The sequence below is a fragment of the Ranitomeya imitator genome, chromosome 5 (genome assembly GCF_032444005.1).
Source record: "Ranitomeya imitator isolate aRanImi1 chromosome 5, aRanImi1.pri, whole genome shotgun sequence".
NCBI lineage: Eukaryota > Metazoa > Chordata > Amphibia > Anura > Dendrobatidae > Ranitomeya > Ranitomeya imitator.
This window is the reverse complement of record NC_091286.1, coordinates 342,293,873-342,318,878: the sequence shown is the minus strand read 5'-3', so window position 1 is coordinate 342,318,878 and position 25,006 is coordinate 342,293,873. Positions and strand designations below refer to the sequence as shown.

At 48.3% G+C, this 25,006-nt stretch overlaps 1 protein-coding gene across 2 annotated transcripts in view; it reads right to left on the bottom strand.

The window, feature by feature from the left end:
- Positions 1-25,006, bottom strand: part of CEP162 (centrosomal protein 162) — a 256,920-nt gene that overhangs the window by 108,419 nt on the left and 123,495 nt on the right. For both annotated transcript variants that reach the window (XR_011312415.1, XM_069726421.1), the window contains exon 15: positions 4,249-4,386. Coding sequence is in view for 1 of the 2 variants with exons in the window: in XM_069726421.1 (XP_069582522.1) it covers positions 4,249-4,386 (138 nt within the window). In the remaining variant the exon portion in view is untranslated. The remainder of the gene's footprint in view (positions 1-4,248; positions 4,387-25,006) is intronic.

Below are 25,006 nucleotides of genomic sequence, written 5' to 3'. Positions count from 1 at the left end.
ACTCCATCTGCACACGCGCGGCTCAGGAAGATGGCCGCGCCCACCGAGAAACCGCTGAATAGCGGCGAGCGCGCTCTTTTTCTACAGCTGCGCAGTGCATTCGTCACTTGCGCATGCGAGAAGCACTACGCCACCAACGGGAACATAAGCAAGATGTGGGGGAGAAACAGCGCTGTGACCATGCCCATCTGACCTGACCAGCCTGATTGACAGGCGAAAAAGGCCACTTTTGTAATGTATTTCGGCAGCATAGGTAGGGAATCAGGGGACAAAAAATACCCTATTGTAAAGCACAGCTCAGGCCCTATTTAACGGTATTTTTATCTCCTACTGAAAAAACGGGTGACAGGTTCCCTTTAAAAAAAAAAAATCAGTTTTTCGGTATGTGCACACGCTGCGGATCCGCAGCGTTTCCGCAGCTGCGGATCCGCAGTAGTTTCCCATGAGTTTACAGTACCATGTTAACCTATGGGAAACGAAATCCGCAGTGCACATGCTGCGGAAAAAAACGTGCGGAAAGGCAGCGGTTTACATTCCGCAGCATGTCAATTCTTTGTGCGGATTCCGCTGCGGTTTTACAGCTGCTCCAATAGAAAACTGCAGGTGTAAGGCTGTGTGCACACGCTGCGGTTTTTGCTGCGGATCCGCAGCGGATCCGCAGCAGTTTTCCCAAAGTTTACACTACCATGTAAACCTAAGGGGAAAAAAAACCGCTGTGCACATGCTGCGGAAAATGCAGTGCGGAAACGATGCGGATTATTTTCCGCAGCATGTCAATTGTTTGTGCGGATTCCGCAGCGGTTTGCAACCAGCACCAATAGGAAAGTGCTGGTGAAAAACCGCAGAAGAATCCGCAGAAGAAACCACAAGAAAATCCGCAGGAAAATCCGCAGCGTGGGCACATACCCTAAAGCCTCAGTGGAATCCGCAGTAGAAGCCGCGATAAATCCGCAGGAGAAACCGCAGCGGTTTTTCCAAATCCGCTGCGGAAAAATCCTCCAGAATACGTGTGCACATACCCATTTAAGCAGGTTTTGATGCAGTTTTGATGCAGGTTTTTAGTGCGGTTTATGATGCAGTTTTTGGTGCAAGTTTTGGTGCAGGTTTTGGTGCAGGTTTTGATGCAAGTTTGATGCAAGTTTTGGGTGCTGTTTTTTATGCGGTTTTTGATGCAGGTTTTTCGTGCTGTTTTTGAGGCAGGTTTTGGGTGCTGTTTTTGATGCAGGTTTTTGAGGCAGTTTTTGATGTGAAATGATGAATCTGGCTCCGAATCCGTTTTTTCATGCATGTTTCCATTCAGATCATGCACATTTTCGGTTTATTTATTTCCAAAAACAGCATCAAAACGGCACCAAAAACCTGCATCAAAAACCGCATCAAAAAGTGCATCAAAAACCGCATCAAAAACTCCATCAAAAGCATCAAAAACTGCACAAAAAAGCGTAAAAAAACAGTACCAAAAACTGCATCAAAAAGTGCACCAAAAACTGCATCAAAATGTGCTTAAAAAACTGATTTTTTATGCTGTTTTTGGAAATAAATAAACGGAAAATGTGCATGATTTGAATGGAAACATGCAAGGAAAAACGGATTCGGAGGCCGGATTCATCTTTTCACATCTCAGTTTCATCCGTTTATGCTGGATCCGTCGCTGTGCGTTTTTTCTCAGGACAGAAAAACCGTTCCTCTGTATGTGTCTTCCGTCCGCGGAAAGAGCTTTTTTGACGGATCATGCAAAAAACGGATGAAATGTGTGGCCATCAGGCGCAATCCAGCGCTAATACAACTCTATGACAAAAAACTGATCCAGCGGAAAAAAAACGGATCCTGCAAATGTGCTTGCAGGATGCGTTTTTTACCCATAGACTTGTATTAGCGACGGATGGCCACACGTCGCGTCCGTCGTGCAACGGATCCATCATGTTTTGGCGGACCGTCAGCACGAAAGAACGTTCAAGTGAACGTTTCTTTGGCCATTGCATCCGCCATTTTCTACCGCGCATGCGCGGCTGAAACTCCGCCCCCTCCTTTCCAGACTTCAGAATGGGCAGCGGATGCGTTGAAAAACTGCATCCGCTGCCCACGTCGTGCACAAATTTCACAACGTGCGTTGTTACGTCGGCCCGACGCATAGCGACGGACCCGTACCGACGCAAGTATGAAAGAGGCCTTAAAGAGTGGTTAATTTAAAAAATTGGAAAAAAAAGTTGTGGGCTCCCGCGCAATTTTCTGCGCCAGAGGGGGAAAGCCGACGGCCGGGGGCCAATATTTGTAGCCTGCTATGAATATCAGCCCGCAGCTGTCTGCGTAACCTTTACTGGCTATTAAAATAGGGGGACCCCCCCAAAAAAATGACGTGGGGTCCCCCAATATTTTATAGCCAGAAAGGCTACGCAGACAGCTGCGGGCTGATATTCATAGCCTAGAGAGGGGCCATGGATATTGGCCCCTACATCCCCGGCTACAAATACCAGTCTGCAGCCGCCCCAGAAATGGCGCATCTGTGAGATGCGCCAATTCCGGCACTTAGCCCCTCTCTTCCCACTCCCGTGTAGCTATGGGATATGGGGTAATAAGGGGTTAATGTCACCTTGCTATTGTGAGGTGACATTAAGCCGAGTTAATAACGGAGAGGCGTCAATAAGACGCCTATCCATTATTAATCCAATAGTAAGAAAGGGTTAATAAAACACACACATTAGGAAAAAAGTATTTTATTATTCTTCATTTAACCATACTTACCATACTTCAGCGCCTGCAAAAAACGGAAAATAATAAACCGTATACTACCTGTCCGCCGTTGTCCAATTAATAACGAGTGTCCCACGACGATCTCCCCTATAGAGCAGTGACATTGGGTGATGTCACTGCTCTATAGGACCCTCAGTGACACACTGACAGGAGGCAATGGCTCCTGCAGTGCATCACTGAGGTTACTAAAGTTCAAAGTGTCACTTTATGGCAATCTGGAATTGCTTGCCTGAGGAGGTGGTGATGGCGAACTCAGTCGAGGGGTTCAAGAGAGGCCAGGATGTCTTCCTGGAGCAGAACAATATTGTATCATACAATTATTAGGTTCTGTAGAAGGACGTAGATCTGGGGATTTATTATGATGGAATATAGGCTGAACTGGATGGACAAATGTCTTTTTTCGGCCTTACTAACTATGTTACTATGTTACTATGACTTTTTCTTTACAGCGGCGGAGGAATACAGTGTGGAAGGATACCTTCCTCCCGTCATTGTGTTTCTGGATCCCCTGGAGAGCGGTCGCAACAGCTTTTGCTGCTGTTCTCCACGGGAGATCGTCGTGGGACACTCGTGGATTTCTGCAGACAGGGAGTATATTGGTTGTTTGTTATTTTAATCTTTTTTACAGGTTGACACTGGCTTCGGGGATCAAAATGACAAGTAATGGTGAGTATGAACTCCATGTTTAATGTACTGCATGTCTATATGTATGTACTGTATGTATGTAGTATCTATGTATGTAGTATGTATGTAGTATCTATGTATGGAGTATGTATGTGGTTTTTTTTTTTCATTCAACACATTAGGCAGATGATGGGACTACTACTGTCCCATCATTGGCTAATGTGTCAATCACTGTCAGTGTAGCAGGCATCGTCCGATGGGACTTGTAGTCCCATCGGACGATGCCTGCTCACACGCAGAGACCCGGCACGCCGCACAGAGACCCGGCACGCCACACAGAGACCCGGCACGCCACACAGAGACCCGGCAGGCCCGCATACAGCGCCGGCAGGCCCGAACAGACCCCCGACAGACCGCATAGAGCCCCAGCAGGCACGCACAGACCCCCCCACACACACCCACGCAGTCTCCGCCCACACTCCATTATAGTGCATAATTGCACTATAGGAACTTCCGATTCCGGTATCCGATATCGCAAAAGTATTTGAACTCGGTATCTGAATTCCGATACAGCGAATATCGACTGATACCCGACATTTGCAGTATCGGAATGCTCAACACTACAGACAGTACATTGATTCCACACGTACACTGTGCGTGACTTTCACAGCACCATAGGCTAGTAAGGGGAATTTTCATATGTGACTGCAATAAAAACCGGACAGGTCTCACAGATTGTTTTGCGGACACTCAGTCTGCAAAAAACACAGTGAACAGCCCCATAGACTATAATGGGTAAGTGTTCTGTCTGAGAACACGTAAGTGACGCACAGATGTCTGAATGAGGACTTACTGTGGAGCTAAATACAGTACCTGCTGGTAGCCATGAAGAAGAGTCTCTTGTTCCACTATTTCCTGTCTTATTTGCTGCATTTTTTCTTCTGATACAGGGGTATTTTGATCTCCGAACAGATGGCTCCTTTTCTTGATTTTTTCTTCCCCTGCATGTAACTGAATAAAAATGAAAGACTTAAAGGTCAAGGTGAAACGCAAACTACACTTTTACATGATTGATTAATTGATCACAGAAAAGGCACATGAAAAATTGGATTTTTGCTACTAACTGCTAAAAGCTTTTTTATCATACGGAGGGACACAGAAACTTGGGATGTAGCTGAGGCCACTGTAAGAGGACACTAATTATCATGGCGTTTTCCCTTCCTATAACCGTCAGTCAGCAAGCTAGCAGTAGGAAAATGAGCAACCCATAAACTCCTTAATGACATGAGACTAGTGTTGAGCATTCCGATACCGCAAGTATCGAGTATCGGCCGATACTTGCGGTATCGGAATTCCGATACCGAATTCCGATACTTCCCGCGTATCGGATACCGGAATCGGAAGTTCCCAGAATTCAAACTGAACGCAGCAGCCAATGAGGAATGAATGGAAGTGTGGGCACATCCTGTTTAGCATGGTGGGCATGTAAGTACTGGCAAGGCTGTGATTGGCTGCTGAAATGATGTCACTCTGCACTATAAAAAACGCTGCCGCCATTTTGCGCTCACTCTGCTGTGATTTCAGTTAGGGACAGGACGCTGTGTTCTAACTGAGGGCCAGTTGAGATAGCTAATTGCTTTATTTTGCTTTTCCAAGGCTAATTTAGCAAACGCTGTGTTCACTGTTCAGTTCACCTTGCTCTTGCCTTGCAGCACTGTTTTAACAGCGTTCTGCAAGGTCTCATTGTGTGTGTGTGTGTGCAGCTCACTCTGTAGTCTGTGTGCAGCCATATACCAGGTTGTATTCAGCTCAGGGGGGGTTCACACTGCCTCACACAGTTCTATCCATTGTCCTTTTTTGCTCATAGTGCAGCCTGCTGCACATTTTTTCTAAAATTTCCTATTAGTGTCTTTCCACCCGTCTCCAGCCAAATCGTGGAAAAACACTAGATAGGATAACCTAGAGGGGTTTTTTTGGGCCTTGCAGCGCCGTTTACGGCTGTCTGCACGGTCTCCGTGTGAGCGCAGCTCGCCCTGTAGTCTATGTGCAGCCACAGCCGGTTGTATTCAGCTCAGGGTTTTGTCACTGCCTCATACTGTAAAATAACTTGTCCTTTTTTCAAATAGTGCAGCCTGTTGAAAATTTTTTTTTAAATTTCCTATTAGTGTCTTTCCACCCGTCTCCAGCAAAATAGTGGAAAAACACTAGATAGGATAACCTAGAGGAGGGTTTTTGGGCCTTGCAGCGCCGTTTACGGCTGTCTGCACGGTCTCCATGTGAGTTAAACTCGCTCTGTAGCCCGATCTCCCCCCCCCCCCAAAAAAAAAAGTAAAGTTCACCAAACACCACTTAACACTTGTGTAGGCCACATTTTATCAATAATAAAGTCTAGTCCTCACTTTACAACATTAGTGTCTCTTACACCTGTTAGGAGGAGCATTTCAGGAATAAGCACAAAAAGGCCTTAGTACTTTTCTGCTTATCTTTATCTGTCAACCAAGATGAAGAGGGCAGGGAGTAAGGGTCGTGGGCGTGGAGCAGGGAGAGGAGCAGGGAGAGGACGTGGTGATTCTGTGCCTGCTGCGGGCACCGGTGACTCACCATCACCCAGTTTCAGCAGGGAACAGTCCTTCATGCGCAGCTTTGCCGTAGAGCGCCGTGCACCGCTGCTGCGTGAAGATCAAATTGAAGCCGTTGTCGGATGGATGGCAGCTAACGCATCGGCATCGACTTCAATTAGTGCCACATCCTCTCAGGCACAGACCATTGGAGAGCAGCCATCTGTCTCTTCACCACCTGCCAAATTGGCCAGGCAGTCAGAGAGCCCAGGACAGGAGCCGTCTCTACTTCTGTTCTCTGAATCTCTTGGCTTGGAAACAGGGGGCCAGCCAAGCAGTATTGGAGAAATGGAAGAAGAGGCAGTGTGCAGTGATGCCCAACAGCTTTGTCTCTCTGACTCTGAAGAGGCGGGTGGGTCAGTGCCTGCGGTGACCACAGCGCAGTACGCATCTGATGATGAAACTTAGGTGCCGCTTTCTGGTGCGTACTGTGCTGCCGAGACTACCCAGGAGGAGCAGTTGGTGGCAGAGGGTAGTGGAGATGATGAGGTCCTTGACCCATCGTGGCATGAGGAACAGGAAGGTGGTGGGAGCAGCTCAGAGGAAGAGATTCCCCTAACGGGCCAAAGAGGGTGAGGGAGGGGGAAGACTGCGGAGCCTGTAGCCTCCACTTTGGCACCAGTTAGGAGCCTGTCTCTTTCCAAAGCCAAAAAGGGCGCTCCCAAGACTTGCAGTGCCTGGTCCTTTTTTGACACAGTTGCAGATGACATTTGTTTTGTCAAATGCAAGCTGTGTCATCAGAAAGTCATAGTAACATAGTTAGTAAGGCCGAAAAAAGACATTTGTCCATCCAGTTCAGCCTATATTCCATCATAATAAATCCCCAGATCTACGTCCTTCTACAGAACCTAATAATTGTATGATACAATATTGTTCTGCTCCAGGAAGACATCCAGGCCTCTCTTGAACCCCTCGACTGAGTTCGCCATCACCACCTCCTCAGGCAAGCAATTCCAGATTCTCACTGCCCTAACAGTAAAGAATCCTCTTCTATGTCGGTGGAAAAACCTTCTCTCCTCCAGACGCAAAGAATGCCCCCTTGTGCCCGTCACCTTCCTTGGTATAAACAGATCCTCAGCGAGATATTTGTATTGTCCCCTTATATACTTATACATGGTTATTAGATCGCCCCTCAGTCGTCTTTTTTCTAGACTAAATAATCCTAATTTCGCTAATCTATCTGGGTATTGTAGTTCTCCCATCCCCTTTATTAATTTTGTTGCCCTCCTTTGTACTCTCTCTAGTTCCATTATATCCTTCCTGAGCACCGGTGCCCAAAACTGGACACAGTACTCCATGTGCGGTCTAACTAGGGATTTGTACAGAGGCAGTATAATGCTCTCATCATGTGTATCCAGACCTCTTTTAATGCACCCCATGATCCTGTTTGCCTTGGCAGCTGCTGCCTGGCACTGGCTGCTCCAGATAAGTTTATCATTAACTAGGATCCCCAAGTCCTTCTCCCTGTCAGATTTACCCAGTGGTTTCCCATTCAGTGTGTAATGGTGATATTGATTCCTTCTTCCCATGTGTATAACCTTACATTTATCATTGTTAAACCTCATCTGCCACCTTTCAGCCCAAGTTTCCAACTTATCCAGATCCATCTGTAGCAGAATACTATCTTCTCTTGTATTAACTGCTTTACATAGTTTTGTATCATCTGCAAATATCGATATTTTACTGTGTAAACCTTCTACCAGATCATTAATGAATATGTTGAAGAGAACAGGTCCCAATACTGACCCCTGCGGTACCCCACTGGTCACAGCGACCCAGTTAGAGACTATACCATTTATAACCACCCTCTGCTTTCTATCACTAAGCCAGTTACTAACCCATTTACACACATTTTCCCCCAGACCAAGCATTCTCATTTTGTGTACCAACCTCTTGTGTGGCACGGTATCAAACGCTTTGGAAAAATCGAGATATACCACGTCCAATGACTCACCGTGGTCCAGCCTATAGCTTACCTCTTCATAAAAACTGATTAGATTGGTTTGACAGGAGCGATTTCTCATAAACCCATGCTGATATGGAGTTAAACAGTTATTCTCATTGAGATAATCTAGAATAACATCCCTCAGAATCCCTTCAAATATTTTACCAACAATTGAGGTTAGACTTACTGGCCTATAATTTCCAGGTTCACTTTTAGAGCCCTTTTTGAATATTGGCACCACATTTGCTATGCGCCAATCCTGCGGAACAGACCCTGTCGCTATAGAGTCCCTAAAAATAAGAAATAATGGTTTATCTATTACATTACTTAGTTCTCTTAGTACTCGTGGGTGTATGCCATCCGGACCCGGAGATTTATCTATTTTAATCTTATTTAGCCGGTTTCGCACCTCTTCTTGGGTTAGATTGGTGACCCTTAATATAGGGTTTTCATTGTTTCTTGGGATTTCACCTAGCATTTCATTTTCCACCGTGAATACCGTGGAGAAGAAGGTGTTTAATATGTTCGCTTTTTCCTCGTCATCTACAACCATTCTTTCCTCACTATTTTTTAAGGGGCCTACATTTTCAGTTTTTATTCTTTTACTATTGATATAGTTGAAGAACAGTTTGGGATTAGTTTTACTCTCCTTAGCAATGTGCTTCTCTGTTTCCTTTTTGGCAGCTTTAATTAGTTTTTTAGATAAAGTATTTTTCTCCCTATAGTTTTTTAGAGCTTCAATGGTGCCATCCTGCTTTAGTAGTGCAAATGCTTTCTTTTTACTGTTAATTCCCTGTCTTACTTCTTTGTTTAGCCACATTGGGTTTTTCCTATTCCTAGTCCTTTTATTCCCACAAGGTATAAACCGCTTACACTGCCTATTTAGGATGTTCTTAAACATTTCCCATTTATTATCTGTATTCTTATTTCTGAGGATACTGTCCCAGTCTACCAGATTAAGGGCATCTCTAAGCTGGTCAAACTTTGCCTTCCTAAAGTTCAGTGTTTCTGTGACTCCCTGACAAGTCCCCCTAGTGAAAGACAGGTGAAACTGTACAATATTGTGGTCGCTATTTCCTAGATGCCCGACCACCTGCAGATTTGTTATTCTGTCAGGTCTATTAGATAGTATTAGGTCTAAAAGTGCTGCTCCTCTGGTTGGATTCTGCGCCAATTGTGAAAGATAATTTTTCTTGGTTATTAGCAGAAACCTGTTGCCTTTATGGGTTTCACAGGTTTCTGTTTCCCAGTTAATATCCGGGTAGTTAAAGTCCCCCATAACCAGGACCTCATTATGGGTTGCAGCTTCATCTATCTGCTTTAGAAGTAGACTTTCCATGCTTTCTGTTATATTTGGGGGTTTGTAGCAGACCCCAATGAGAATTTTGTTCCCATTTTTCCCTCCATGAATTTTGACCCATATGGACTCGACATCCTCATTTCCTTCGCTAATATCCTCCCTTAAAGTGGACTTTAGACAAGACTTTACATAGAGACAAACCCCTCCTCCTCTCCGATTTTTACGATCCTTTCTAAACAGACTGTAACCCTGTAAGTTAACTGCCCAGTCATAGCTTTCATCTAACCATGTCTCGGTTATTCCCACTATGTCAAAGTTACCTGTAGATATTTCTGCTTCTAGTTCTTCCATCTTGTTTGTCAGGCTTCTGGCGTTTGCGAGCATGCAGTTTAGAGGATTTTGTTTTGTTCCAATCTCCTCGCTGTGGATTGTTTTAGAAATGTTCTTACCTCCCTTCTGAGTATGTTTTCCTGGATCTTCTTTGTTCAAGTCTAATGTTTTTCTTCCCGTCCCCTCTTCTTCTAGTTTAACGTCCTCCTGATGAGTGTAGCGAGTCTTCTGGCGAATGTGTGTTTCCCAGGTTTGTTGAGGTGTAGTCCGTCTCTGGCGAGGAGTCCATCGTACAAGTAATTCACACCGTGGTCCAGGAATCCGAATCCTTGTTGTCTGCACCATCGTCTTAGCCAGTTGTTTGCATCAAGGATCCTGTTCCATCTCCTGGTGCCATGCCCGTCTACTGGAAGGATAGAAGAAAAAACTACCTGTGCATCCAGTTCCTTTACTTTCTTCCCCAACTCTTCAAAGTCTTTGCAGATTGTCGGTAGGTCCTTCCTTGCCGTGTCATTGGTGCCAACATGTATCAGAAGAAATGGGTGGACGTCCTTGGAGCTGAAGAGCTTTGGTATCCTATCGGTCACATCCTTGATCATCGCACCTGGAAGGCAGCATACTTCTCTTGCAGTTATGTCCGGTCTGCAGATGGCTGCTTCTGTGCCTCTCAGTAGTGAGTCTCCCACCACCACCACTCTTCGTTGCTTCTTGGCTGTACTTTTTGCTGTCACTTGTTGCTGTGTGCCCTTTTCTTTTTTGCTTGCTGGTATTGCTTCATCCTTAGGTGTGCCATCTTCATCCTCTACAAAGATTTGATATCGGTTCTTCAGTTGTGTGGTTGGTGATTTCTCCATGGTCTTCTTGCTTCTTTTGGTCACATGCTTCCACTCATCTGCTTTTGGAGGTTCTCTGACACTTTTTTCACCTTCTTTGACCAGTAGAGATGCTTCTGTTCTGTCTAGAAAGTCTTCATTCTCTTTGATGAGTTTCAAAGTTGCTATTCTTTCTTCCAGACCCCGCACCTTTTCTTCTAAAAGGGCCACTAGTCTACACTTCTGACAGGTGAAATTTGATTCTTCTTCTGGTCGATCTGTGAACATGTAGCACATGCTGCAGCTCACCATGTAGGTTGTCACATCTGCCATGTTGCTCCTAGATCCTGCTGACTTGCTGTGTGTTTTCCTTCTTGTGTAATCTACTCAGCCAAGCTCTCTTGCAATAATGTCCTACAGGCAGTACCCAACGATCTTCTAGCTTAGGGAGACTCTTCGCTTTTCCCAGAAGGCACCTGGAATATGCAAATTAGCCTCCTCAAGCTTGAATCCCTGGTTTGGTGATGCTTTCCAAGCAGCTGGTCCCGGCTGTACCCAACGATCTTCTAGCTTAGGGAGACTCTTCGCTTTTCCCAGAAGGCACCTGGAATATGCAAATTAGCCTCCTCAAGCTTGAATCCCTGGTTTGGTGATGCTTTCCAAGCAGCTGGTCCCGGCTGTACCCAACGATCTTCTAGCTTAGGGAGACTCTTCGCTTTTCCCAGAAGGCACCTGGAATATGCAAATTAGCCTCCTCAAGCTTGAATCCCTGGTTTGGTGATGCTTTCCAAGCAGCTGGTCCCGGCTGTACCCAACGATCTTTTAGCTTAGGGAGACTCTTCGCTTTTCCCAGAAGGCACCTGGAATATGCAAATTAGCCTCCTCAAGCTTGAATCCCTGGTTTGGTGATGCTTTCCAAGCAGCTGGTCCCGGCTGTACCCAACGATCTTCTACCTTAGGGAGACTCTTCGCTTTTCCCAGAAGGCACCTGGAATATGCAAATTAGCCTCCTCAAGCTTGAATCCCTGGTTTGGTGATGCTTTCCAAGCAGCTGGTCCCGGCTGTACCCAACGATCTTCTAGCTTAGGGAGACTCTTCGCTTTTCCCAGAAGGCACCTGGAATATGCAAATTAGCCTCCTCAAGCTTGAATCCCTGGTTTCAAAAGAGGGAAAAGTGTCAGCAACCTCAACACCACAAATATGTGGAAACATGTGCGGACCAGGCACGCGGTGGAGTTCCAAAAACACACTGAAGAGCTAGGCCAACCAACAGCGGCAGCTACCACCTCTTCAGCTCGTGTTGCTTCTTCCTCCAGCTCACGCACAGCTGGTTCGGCTTCCTCCTTGGATCGTCATGGAAGAACCTCTGGCACTGTTGTCCAGAGACCTAGTGTAATTCCACCCACAGCACCACATTCCCAGTCATCCTCACACTCCCAGCCTAGTCTACAGCCATCGGTAGTACAGGCATGGGAGAAAAGGCGGGCATTCTCGGCAAACCACCCCCGAGCACAGGCTCTGAATGCAGGCATTGCCAAACTTCTGTCGCTGGAAATGCTCTCATTCAGGCTGGTGGAGACTGACAGCTTCCGTGACTTGATGGCATTGGCAGTCCCACAGTACAAGGTGCCCAGCCGCTTTTACTTCAGCAGGCAAGCTGTCCCTGCCCTGCACAAGCATGTGGAGGGACAAATAAAACACGCGCTACTGAACGCCGTCAGTAGCAAAGTCCACCTCACCACCGATGCGTGGACCAGTCAACATGGACAGGGGCGATAACTTTCCGTCACTGCCCATTGGGTTAATGTTGTTGAGCCGGGTACAGACCGTGCGAGTGGCGCAAGACGTGTCCTGCCCACTCCAAGGATAGCAGGAATCCAGTCTGTACGCATTGACTCCTCCTCTTACACCAGTTCCTCAGATTCATCGCTGCAGGATCCGTCACAGTCCACCTCCACATGGACCCGTGAACGCTTACCTATGACCGACATGAGCACAGCCGTGGCCAAACGTCAGCAGGCCGTCTTGAAATTAGTTTCTTTGGGGAATCGAAGCCACACAGCGCAGGAGCTATGGAATGCCCTAAAGCAGGAGAGCGATGTGTGGTTTGTGCCAGCGAATCTCCAGCCAGGCATGGTAGTGTGTGACAATGGCCGAAATCTGGTGGCAGCTTTAGGCCTTGGCAACCTCACTCACATCCCATGTCTGGCACATGTGCTCAATTTGGTTGTGCAGAGTTTTCTGAGGGACTATCCGGATCTTGATGCACTTCTGCACAAGGCCCGCCTAGAGTGTGCTGACTTGCGGCGTTCCAGCTTGGCAAGATCCCGCATTGCTGCTCTGCAGCGTCGGTTTCGCCTTCCTGAACATCGCATCATATGTGACCTACCTACCAGGTGGAATTCCACGTTACATATGTTGGAGCGGTTGTGTGAGCAGCAGCAAGCAGTAATGGAGTACCAACTGCATCAGGCGCAAAAAAGTCGCAGTCAGCGCCGCTCAGACTTCACAACCACAGAGTGGGCCACTATGAAGGACGTCTGCCAGGTTTTGCGTCCTTTTGATTATTCCACGCGAATGGCAAGTGCAGATGATGCACTAGTCAGCATGACTGTCCCCCTTATCTGCTTGCTTCAAGAAACCCTGCAAGGGATAAGGGATGATGTGGAAGAGGTGGAGGATGAGGAGTCACCTTTTCCATCAGGTTCTGGACAGTCAGCGCCACGTGGTTCCTCACAAAGGGGTCGGCAGGGGACCCTTTGTGAGGAGGATGAGGAGGAGTCAATGGACGAGGAAGAGCTACGTCCAGAGGAGGGAGTTCCACCATTGTCCAGTGGTCAGTGTGTACAGCGAGGGTGGGGTGATGAAGAGCGGGTAGAGATCATGTCTCAAGCAGGGGACAGCGTTTCTGGGCCAGTTGTCAGTCTGCAGCACATGGTTGAGTTCATGTTGCAGTGCCTGAGAGACGACCGCCGCATCGACCACATTCTCAACGTGCCTGATTATTGGGTGTACGCCCTCCTCGATCCTCGCTACCGTGACAATGTCCAAAACCTCATCCCGGCGTTGACACAGGAGCGTAAAATGTGGGAGTACCACGACACACTGGTGAATTCCATCATCTTCTCCTGTCCAACTGAGAGGAGTGCTGCTAGTGCTTTACAAAGCAGCTCAGTGCGTCGAGGCAGTGGAGGAGGAGGCTCTGCACAAAGAGGGAGCAGAAGCAGTGCCTCTGCCCAAGGCAAGCCAAGTATGGCACAACTGTGGCAAACTTTTGTGTGCCCGCCCCAAATGTCTACACCATCACCGGCGGCTCCAGTCAGCAGGAGGCAACGGTTACGTCAGATGGTGACAGACTACATGGCTTGCCCTCTTAGTGTACTCCCAGACGGCTCTTCCCCGTTCAAGTTTTGGGTCTCTAAGCTGGATACATGGCCAGAGCTAAGCCAGTATGCATTGGAGGTGCTGGCTTGCCCTGCGGCTAGTGTCTTATCGGAACGTGTCTTTAGTGCCGCAGGTGGTGTACTAACAGACCGTCGCATGCGACTATCCTCCGATAACGTTGACCGGCTTACTTTCCTGAAAATGAACCAGGCCTGGATCTCGCAGGAATGTGCCACTCCTCTGCCTGATTAAGTAATTGGGTGTCATCCAGGTCTCCTGATGTGTTAATCTTTCTACCACCTGAACTGCTATTCCTGGGCTCCAACACCGCCAGTTGCGGCTCAGAAGTGCAGGCTGCACAGTCTAAACATACGACCCAGTGTTATTGGGTTTCAGTAACGTCAGCTGATCCCCAGCTGTGTAGCCGGCAATGTGTCCTGCGACCGCCACGCTGGCACAACAACCTAAATGTAAGGGAACCTGTCCCCCCCACCCCCCCTCGGCGTTTGTTACTGAAAGAGCCATCTTGTGCAGCAGTAATGTTGCACAAGGAAAAGGTAGCTCTTTTATTTTAGCTCCTTGCACACGCAGAACTTAACACTTATAAAATGTGTTCACTGATACCGTTATACCGTCCCGGAGCTGGGACTTTCCTTCATAATGTGACGCAGCACAGCCGTCATTCCTACCCCCTTGGTGCCATGCGCTGCCTCCTCAGCGTTGTTTTAAGCTGTCACGGAGCCTGCACTGTTCTGTTATCCGTTGGCCATGGCCAGTTTGCGCTGCCTGTCTTCTGACATAATTTGGTGTCAGGATGGCTGCGCCTGTGCGCCCGCGCTGCACGAGAACCCGCCTCGCAGTGTCTTCTGATTGATTCACACTGCGAGCCTGAGATCCATGGGCATGCGCAGTGCATATCTTCACCTCGGGCTCTCGCTCATCTCCCTCCGCCTTCTTTAGACTGTGCGCTGTCAGCTGATCCCTAATAGCATGCCACGGCCGTGACGCCGCACAGTCTGAAGAAGAGGGAAGGAGGGGAGTGAGAGTCGAGGATATGCACTGTGCCTGTCCATGGATCCAAGGCCCGCAGTGGGATTACAATAGACGACACTGCGAGGTGAGATCTGGAGCAGCGTGGACGCACAGGCACTGACAGCCTGACACCAAATTATGTCAGAAGACAGGCAGCGCAAATTGGGCATGGCCAAGGGATAACAGAACAGCGCAGGCTCCGTGACAGCTTAAAACAACGCTGAGGAGGCAGCACACGGCACCAAGGGGATAGGAATGACAGCTGTGCTGCGTCCCATTACGAAGGAAATTCCCACCTCCGGGACGGTTTTACGGTATAAGGGGACACATTTTTAGTGTTTACTTCTGTGTTTGCAAGGAGCATAATTAAAAGAGCAACCTTTTCCTTTTGCATCCTTAGTGCTGCACAAGATGGCTCTTTCAGCTACAAACGTCTTGGGGGGGGGGGGGGGAGGGGAGGGTTAAAGGTTCCCTTTCAACTTGCTCCAATCAGGCTTCGGCCTACACTCTGTTCCTCTGCTCCTCCTGCTGTCCCTGGGCTCTAACACCGCCAGTTGGTGCCTGGAAGTGCTGTGTGCACAGTCAACAGTCGCTCCTCTGTTATTGGGGTTCAGTAACGTCTGCTGATCCCCAGCTGTGTGTGCGGCAATACCTCCAATCTGCTCCTCCTGCTGTCCCTGGGCTTTAATACCGCCAGTTGGTGCCTGGAAGTGCTGTCTGCACAGTCAACAGTCGCTCCTCTGTTATTGGGGTTCAGTAACGTCAGCTGATCCCCAGCGGTGTGTGCGGCAATACCTCCAATCTGCTCCTCCTGCTATCCCTGGGCTCTAACACCGCCAGTTGGTGCCTGGAAGTGCTGTGTGCACAGTCAACAGTCGCTCCTCTGTTATTGGGGTTCAGTAACGTCAGCTGATCCCCAGCTGTGTGTGCGGCAATACCTCCAATCTGCTCCTCCTGCTGTGCCTGGAAGTGCTGTGTGCACAGTCAACAGTCGCTCCTCTGTTATTGGGGTTCAGTAACGTCAGCTGATCCCCAGCTGTGTATCCGGCAACGTGTCATGCGACCGCCACGCTGGCACAACTAAAATTGTTACTGAAAGAGCCACCTTGTGCAGCACTAATACTGCACAAGGAAAAGGTTGCTCTTGAAATTATGCTCCTTGCAAACGCTGAACTACACACTCATGTAATGTGTCCCCTCACACCGTCCAACCGTCCCGGAGGTGGGACTTTCCTTTGTAATGTGACGCAGCACAGCCATCATTGCTACCCCCTTGGCACCGTGCGCTGCCTCCTTAGTGTTGTTTGATTCCGTCATGGACCCTGCGCTGTTATGTTATCTGTTATGATAAGGTAATTCAGTACCACAATGGACATAGAAGTCAGAGCACATACAGTGACCTGACAATAACCCAAAAACATAGAACGAGCTCTGAGACGTGGGAACTCTGCTGACCGCAATTCCTAATCCTCTCCAACCACACTAGAGGCAGCCGTGGATTGCGCCTAACGCTCCCTATGAAACTCGGCACAGCCTGAGAAACTAGCTAGCCTGAAGATAGAAAATAAGCCTACCTTGCCTCAGAGAAATACCCCAAAGGAAAAGGCAGCCCCCACATATAATGACTGTGAGTTAAGATGAAAAGACAAACGTAGAGATGAAATAGATTTAGCAAAGTGAGCACCCGACTTTCTGAACAGAGCGAGGATAGGAAAGGTAACTTTGCAGTCAACACAAAACCCTACAAAAAACCACGCAAAGGGGGCAAAAAGACCCTCTGTACCGAACTAACGGCACGGAGGTACACCCTCTGCGTCCCAGAGCTTCCAGCAAGCAAGAAAAAACAAATAAGCAAGCTGGACAGAAAAAACAGCAAACAAAATAGCAAAAGCGGAACTTAGCTATGCAGAGCAGCAGGCCACAGGAACGATCCAGGAGGAAACAGGTCCAATACTAGAACATTGACTGGAGGCCAGGATCAAAGCACTAGGTGGAGTTAAATAGAGCAGCACCTAACGACTTCACCACATCACCTGAGGAAGGAAACTCAGAAGCCGCAGTACCACTCTCCTCCACCAATGGAAGCTCACAGAGAGAATCAGCCGAAGTACCAATTGTGACCACAGGAGGGAGCTCTGCCACAGAATTCACAACAGTACCCCCCCCTTGAGGAGGGGTCACCGAACCCTCACCAGAGACCCCAGGACGACCAGGATGAGCCATATGAAAGGCACGAACAAGATCGGGAGCATGGACATCAGAGGCAAAGACCCAGGAATTATCTTCCTGAGCATAACCCTTCCACTTAACCAGATACTGGAGTTTCCGTCTTGAAACACGAGAATCCAAAATCTTCTCCACAATATACTCCAACTCCCCCTCCACCAAAACCGGGGCAGGAGGGTCAACAGATGGAACCATAGGTGCCACGTATCTCCGCAACAATGACCTATGGAATACGTTATGTATGGAAAAAGAATCTGGAAGGGTCAGACGAAAAGACACAGGATTAAGAACCTCAGAAATCCTATACGGACCAATGAAACGAGGTTTAAACTTAGGAGAGAAAACCTTCATAGGAATATGACGAGAAGATAACCAAACCAAATCCCCAACACGAAGTCGGGGACCCACACAGCGTCTGCGATTAGCGAAACGTTGAGCCTTCTCCTGGGACAAGGTCAAATTGTCCACTACATGAGTCCAAATCTGCTGCAACCTGTCCACCACAGTATCCACACCAGGACAGTCCGAAGACTCAACCTGCCCTGAAGAGAAACGAGGATGGAACCCAGAGGTGCAGAAAAACGGCGAAACCAAGGTAGCCGAGCTGGCCCGATTATTAAGGGCGAACTCAGTCAAAGGCAAAAAGGACACCCAGTCATCCTGATCAGCAGAAACAAAGCATCTCAGATATGTTTCCAAGGTCTGATTGGTTCGTTCGGTCTGGCCACTAGTCTGAGGATGGAAAGCCGAGGAAAAAGACAAGTCAATGCCCATCCTAGCACAAAAGGCTCGCCAAAACCTCGAAACAAACTGGGAACCTCTGTCAGAAACGATATTCTCTGGAATGCCATGTAAACGAACCACATGCTGGAAGAACAATGGCACCAAATCAGAGGAGGAAGGTAATTTAGACAAGGGTACCAAATGGACCATCTTAGAGAAGCGATCACAGACCACCCAAATGACTGACATCTTTTGAGAGACGGGAAGATCTGAAATAAAATCCATAGAGATATGTGTCCAAGGCCTCTTCGGGACCGGCAAGGGCAAAAGCAACCCACTGGCACGAGAACAGCAGGGCTTAGCCCGAGCACAAATCCCACAGGACTGCACAAAAGAACGCACATCCCACGACAGAGATGGCCACCAAAATGATCTAGCCACTAACTCTCTGGTATCAAAGATTCCAGGATGACCAGCCAACACTGAACAATGAACCTCAGAGATAACTTTATTCGTCCACCTATCAGGGACAAACAGTTTCTCCGCTGGGCAACGGTCAGGTTTATTAGCCTGAAATTTTTGCAGCACCCGCCGCAAATCAGGGGAGATGGCAGACACAATTACTCCCTCTTTGAGAATACCCGCCGGCTCAGATAAACCCGGAGAGTCGGGCACAAAACTCCTGGACAGAGCATCCGCCTTCACATTTTTAGAGCCCGGAAGGTACGAAATCACAAAGTCAAAACGGGCAAAAAACAACGACCAACGAGCCTGTCTAGGATTCAACCGCTTGGCAGACTCGAGATAAGTCAAGTTCTTATGATCAGTCAAGACCACCACGCGATGCTTAGCTCCTTCAAGTCAAAGACGCCACTCCTCGAATGCCCACTTCATGGCCAGCAACTCTCGATTGCCAACATCATAATTTCGCTCAGCAGGCGAAAACTTCCTGGAAAAGAAGGCGCATGGTTTCATCACCGAGCAATCAGAACTTCTCTGCGACAAAACAGCCCCTGCTCCAATCTCAGAAGCATCAACCTCGACCTGGAATGGAAGCGAAACATCTGGTTGACAACACAGGGGCAGAAGAAAAACGACGCTTCAACTCTTGAAAAGCTTCCACAGCAGCAGAAGACCAATTGACCACATCAGCACCCTTCTTGGTCAAATCGGTCAATGGTTTAGCAATACTAGAAAAATTGCAGATGAAGCGACGATAAAAATTAGCAAAGCCCAGGAACTTTGGCAGACTTTTCAGAGATGTCGGCTGAGTCCAATCATGGATGGCTTGGACCTTAACAGGGTCCATCTCGATAGTAGAAGGGGAAAAGATGAACCCCAAAAATGAAACCTTCTGAACACCAAAGAGACACTTTGATCCCTTCACAAACAAAGAATTAGCACGCAGGACCTGAAACACCGTTCTGACCTGCTTCACATGAGACTCCCAATCATCCGAGAAGATCAAAATGTCATCCAAGTACACAATCAGGAATTTATCCAGGTACTCTCGGAAGATGTCATGCATAAAGGACTGAAACACTGATGGAGCATTGGCAAGTCCGAATGGCATTACTAGATACTCAAAATGGCCCTCGGGGGTATTAAATGCAGTTTTCCATTCATCGTCTCGCTTAATACGCACAAGATTATACGCACCACGAAGATATATCTTGGTGAACCAACTAGCCCCCTTAATCCGAGCAAACAAATCAGATAACAACAGCAAGGGGTACTGAAATTTAACCGTGATCTTATTTAGAAGGCGGTAATCTATACAAGGTCTCAGCGAACCATCCTTCTTGGCCACAAAAAAGAACCCTGCTCCTAATGGCGACGGTGACGGGCGAATAGGCCCCTTCTCCAAGGACTCCTTCACATAACTCCGCATAGCGGCGTGCTCAGGCACAGATAAATTAAACAGTCGACCTTTTGGGAATTTACTACCAGGAATCAAATCGATAGCACAATCACAATCCCTATGCGGAGGTAGGGTATCGGACTTGGGCTCATCAAATACATCCCGGTAATCAGACAAGAACTCTGGAACCTGAGAAGGGGTGGATGACGAAATAGACAGAAATGGGACATCACCATGTACCCCCTGACAACCCCAGCTGGACACAGACATGGATTTCCAATCTAATACTGGATTATGGACTTGTAGCCATGGCAACCCCAACACGACCACATCATGCAGATTATGCAACACCAGAAAGCGAATAACCTCCTGATGTGCAGGAGCCATGCACATGGTCAGCTGGGTCCAGTACTGAGGCTTATTCTTGGCCAAAGGCGTAGCATCAATTCCTCTCAATGGAATAGGACACTGCAAGGGCTCCAAGAAAAACCCACAACGCCTAGCATACTCCAAGTCCATCAAATTCAGGGCAGCGCCTGAATCCACAAATGCCATGACAGAATAAGATGACAAAGAGCAGATCAAGGTAACGGACAAAAGAAATTTTGACTGTACCGTACCAATGGTGGCAGACCTAGCGAACCGCTTAGTGCGCTTAGGACAATCAGAGATAGCATGAGTGGAATCACCACAGTAGAAACACAGCCCATTCAGCCGTCTGTGTTCTTGCCGTTCAACTCTGGTCAAAGTCCTATCGCACTGCATAGGCTCAGGTTTATGCTCAGATAATACCGCCAAATGGTGCACAGATTTACGCTCACGCAAGCGTCGACCGATCTGAATGGCCAAAGACATAGACTCATTCAGACCAGCAGGCATAGGAAATCCCACCATGACATCCTTAAGGGCTTCAGAGAGACCCTTTCTGAAAATAGCTGTGAGCGCACCTTCATTCCATTGAGTGAGTACGGACCACTTTCTAAATTTCTGACAATATACCTCTATCTCATCCTGACCCTGACACAGAGCCAGCAAATTTTTCTCTGCCTGATCCACTGAATTAGGTTCATCGTACAGCAATCCGAGCACCAGGAAAAACGCATCGATATTACTTAATGCAGGATCTCCTGACGCAAGAGAAAATGCCCAGTCCTGAGGGTTGCCACGTAAAAAAGAAATAATGATCCTAACTTGTTGAACTGGGTCACCAGAGGAGCGAGGTTTCAAAGCCAGAAATAGTTTACAATTATTTTTGAAACTCAGAAATTTAGTTCTATCTCCAAAAAACAAATCAGGAATAGGAATTCTTGGTTCTAACATAGAATTCTGAACCACAAAGTCTTGAATATTTTGTACTCTTGCCGTGAGCTGATCCACACATGAAGACAGACCTTTTTAATGTCCATCGCTACACCTGTGTCCTGAACCACCCAAATGTCTAGGGGAAAAAAAAGGCAAAACACAGTGCAGAGAAAAAAAAATGGTCTCAGAACTTCTTTTTTCCCTCTATTGAGAATCATTAGTACTTTGGGCCTCCAGTACTGTTATGATAAGGTAATTCAGTACCACAATGGACATAGAGGTCAGCGCACATACAGTGACCTGGCAATAACCCAAAAACATAGAACGAGCTCTGAGACGTGGGAACTCTGTTGACCGCAATTCCTAATCCTCTCCAACCACACTAGAGGCAGCCGTGGATTGCGCCTAACGCTCCCTATGCAACTCGGCACAGCCTGAGAAACTAACTAGCCTGAAGATAGAAAATAAGCCTACCTTGCCTCAGAGAAATACCCCAAAGGAAAAGGCAGCCCCCACATATAATGACTGAGTTAAGATGAAAAGACAAACGTAGAGATGAAATAGATTTAGCAAAGTGAGGCCCGACTTTCTGAACAGAGCGAGAATAGGAAAGGTAACTTTGCGGTCAACACAAAACCCTACAAAACAGCACGCAAAGGGGGCAAAAAGACCCTCCGTACCGAACTAACGGCACGGAGGTACACCCTCTGCGTCCCAGAGCTTCCAGCAAGCAAGAAAAAACAAATAAGCAAGCTGGACAGAAAAAACAGCAAACAAAATAGCAAAAGCGGAACTTAGCTATGCAGAGCAGCAGGCCACAGGAACGATCCAGGAGGAAACAGGTCCAATACTAGAACATTGATTGGAGGCCAGGATCAAAGCACTAGGTGGAGTTAAATAGAGCAGCACCTAACGACTTCACCACATCACCTGAGGAAGGAAACTCAGAAGCCGCAGTACCACTCTCCTCCACCAGCGGAAGCTCACAGAGAGAATCAGCCGAAGTACCACTTGTGACCACAGGAGGGAGCTCTGCCACAGAATTCACAACAGTTATCCCTTGGCCATGCACAGTTTGCGCTGCCCGTCCTCTGACATCATTTGTTGTCGTCCTGGCTGCGCCTGTGCGTCCATGCTGCCCTAAATCCCACCTCGCAGTGTCGTCTAATGTGATCCCACAGTGGGCCTGGTATCCATGGCCATGCGCAGTGCATATACTAGCCTCTCACTCCCCGTCTTCACGCTTCTTCAGACTAGGCGGCGTCAGCTGATCCCTAATAGCATGCCACGGCCGTGACGCCGCACAGTCTGAAGAAGCAGGAAGGAGGTGAGTGAGAGGCGATGATATGCACTGCGCATGCCCATGGATCCCTGGCCCGCAGTGGGATTACATTAGATGACACTGCGAGGTTGGATCTCGGGCAGCTTGGACGCACAGGCACTGCCAGCCTGACACCTAAATGATGTCAGAAGACGGGCACCGCTAACTGTGCATGGCCAAGGGATAACATTACAGCGCGGGCTCCGTGACAGAACCAAACAACGTTGAGGAGGTGGCGCACGGCACCAAGGGGGTTGGAATGACGGCTGTGCTGTGTCACATTACAAAGGAAAGTCCCACTTCCGGGACGGTTTGACGGTGTGAGGGGACACATTATATGAGTGTGTACTTCAGCGTTTGCAAGGAGCATGATTTTAGGAGCCACCATTTTCCATGTGCAGTATTACTGCTGTACAAGATGGCACTTTCAGCAACAAACGACTGGGGGGGGGGGGTTAAAGGTTCCCTTTCAACTTGCTCCACTGCAGGCTTCGGCCTACACTCTGCTCCTCTTTGATTCCCTGGGTTTCAACACTGTCAGTTGCCAACTGGAAGTGTTGTCTACACAGAAAAAACACTAGCTGATGTGTCAGTGGGGTTCAGCACCGCCAGCTGTTCCCCTGCTGTGTAGTCGGCAACGTGTCCAGCACAAGCCACGCTGGCACAACAGAACAAAAGCTGCCACCAGTGCAGGCTTCGGCCTACACTCTGCTCCTCTCCTCCTCCTGCTGCCCCTGGGCTCAAACACCGCTAGTTTTTGCCCGGAAGTGCTAGCTGCACAGAGAAAAACACCAGCCAATGTGTTAGTGGGGTTCAGCACCGCCAGCTGTTCCCCTGCTGTGTAGCCGGCAACGTGACCTGCAAACGCCACGCAGGCACATGAACTGAAATTAAAGGGACCCTGCCACCCACGCCAAGGTGTTTCTATGTATAACAGCTACCTTGTACAGCAGTAATGCTGCATTTGTACAAGGTGGCTGACTTTTTCTACTTGCCCACGTGGAACTCAACACGTACAAAATGTGTCTCATTGAGACCATTCCACTGTCCCTGAGGTGTGACTTTCCTTTCTAATGGTACGCAGCACCACCCTTGATAGCGCTGCCCGTCTTCTGACATCATTGGTTGGCTGCCTGTGCGTCCGCCCTGCCCGACACAACCCTCCTCGTTGTCTCATATTTTGCCTGCGAGGGTGTGATTGATGGGCATGTGCAGTGCATATGTTCGCCTGTCTTAACTCATCTCTTTCCGCCTTCTTCAGAATGTGCGGCCTCATGGCTGTGGTAGGCGATAAGGGATCAGCTGAGGCCGCCCAGTCTGAAGCAGGTGTAAGGACATGTGTGAGCGGCAAACATATTTACTGCACAAGGCCACGAATCCCAGCCATGCAGTGTGATTTTTTGAAAACACACTGCAGGCCTGGGATTCATGGCCATTGCTAACTGCACCAGCCAACATGAAATGAGGTGAGAAGACACGCAGCGCTCACAGCGCATGGCCAAGGGATCACAATAGCGCAGACTCCTGTACAGCAAATAACGCTCAGGAATCTGCGCCCAGCACCTAGGTGTAAATTTTGACACCTGTGCTGCGTCTCCTTAAAAAGACAAGTCACGCCTCCACTACTGTTTGACAGTATAATGGGCTAAATAGTGTACGTGTTTTATTCAGCGTGTGCAAGGAGCAAAATTAATAGAGCAACCTTTTACTTGTGCAGCATTAATGCTGCACAAGGTGTGGCTCTTGTACCTTGCAACACCTGAGGGGGGGGGTTAAAGGTAACTTTTGAAATTGGTTCAACTAGGCTTCGGCCTACACTCTGCTCCTCTCCTCCTCCTGCTGACCCTGGGCTCTAACACCGCCAGTTTTTGCCCGGACGTGCTAGCTGCACAGAGAAAAACACCAGCCAATGTGTTAGTGGGGTTCAGCACCGCCAGCTGTTCCCCTGCTGTGTAGCCGGCATCGTGTCCAGCACAAGCCACGCTGGCACAACAGACCAAAAGCTGCCACCAGTGCAGGCCTCGGCCTACACTTTGCTCCTCTCCTCCTCCTGCTGACCCTGGGCTCTAACACCGCCAGTTTTTGCCCGGACGTGCTAGCTGCACAGAGAAAAACACCAGTCAATGTGTCAGTGGGGTTCAGCACTGCCAGCTGTTCCCCTGCTGTGTAGCTGGCAACGTGTCCTGCAAACACCATGCAGGCACCTGAACTGAAATTAAAGGGAACCAGCCCCCAACCCCCCAAGGTATTTCTATGTATAACAGCCACCTTGTACAGCAGTACTGCTGCATTTGTACAAGGTGGCTGACTTTTTCTCCTTGCCCACGTTTAATTAAACACGTACTAAATGTGTCTCATTGAGACCATTCCACTGTCCCTGAGGTGTGACTTTCCTTTCTAATGATACGCAGCACCACCCTTGGTAGCGCTGCCCGTCTTTTGACATCATTGGTTAGCTGGCTGTGCCTGTGCGTCTGCCCTGCTCGAAGCAACGCCCCTCGGTGTCTTATTTTTTTGGACAGCGAGGGTGTGATTGATGGGCATGTGCAGTGCATATGTTTGCCTGTGTTCACTCATCTCCTTCCGCCTTCTTCAGACTGGGTGGCCTCATGGCCGCGGCATGCGATAAGGGATCAGATGAGGCCGCCCAGTCTGAAGCAGGTGTAAGGACATGTGTGAGCGGCAAATATATTTACAGCACAAGGCCACGAATCCCAGCCACGCAGTGTGAATTTTTGAAAACACACTGTGGGTCTGGGATTCATGTCCATCGCTAA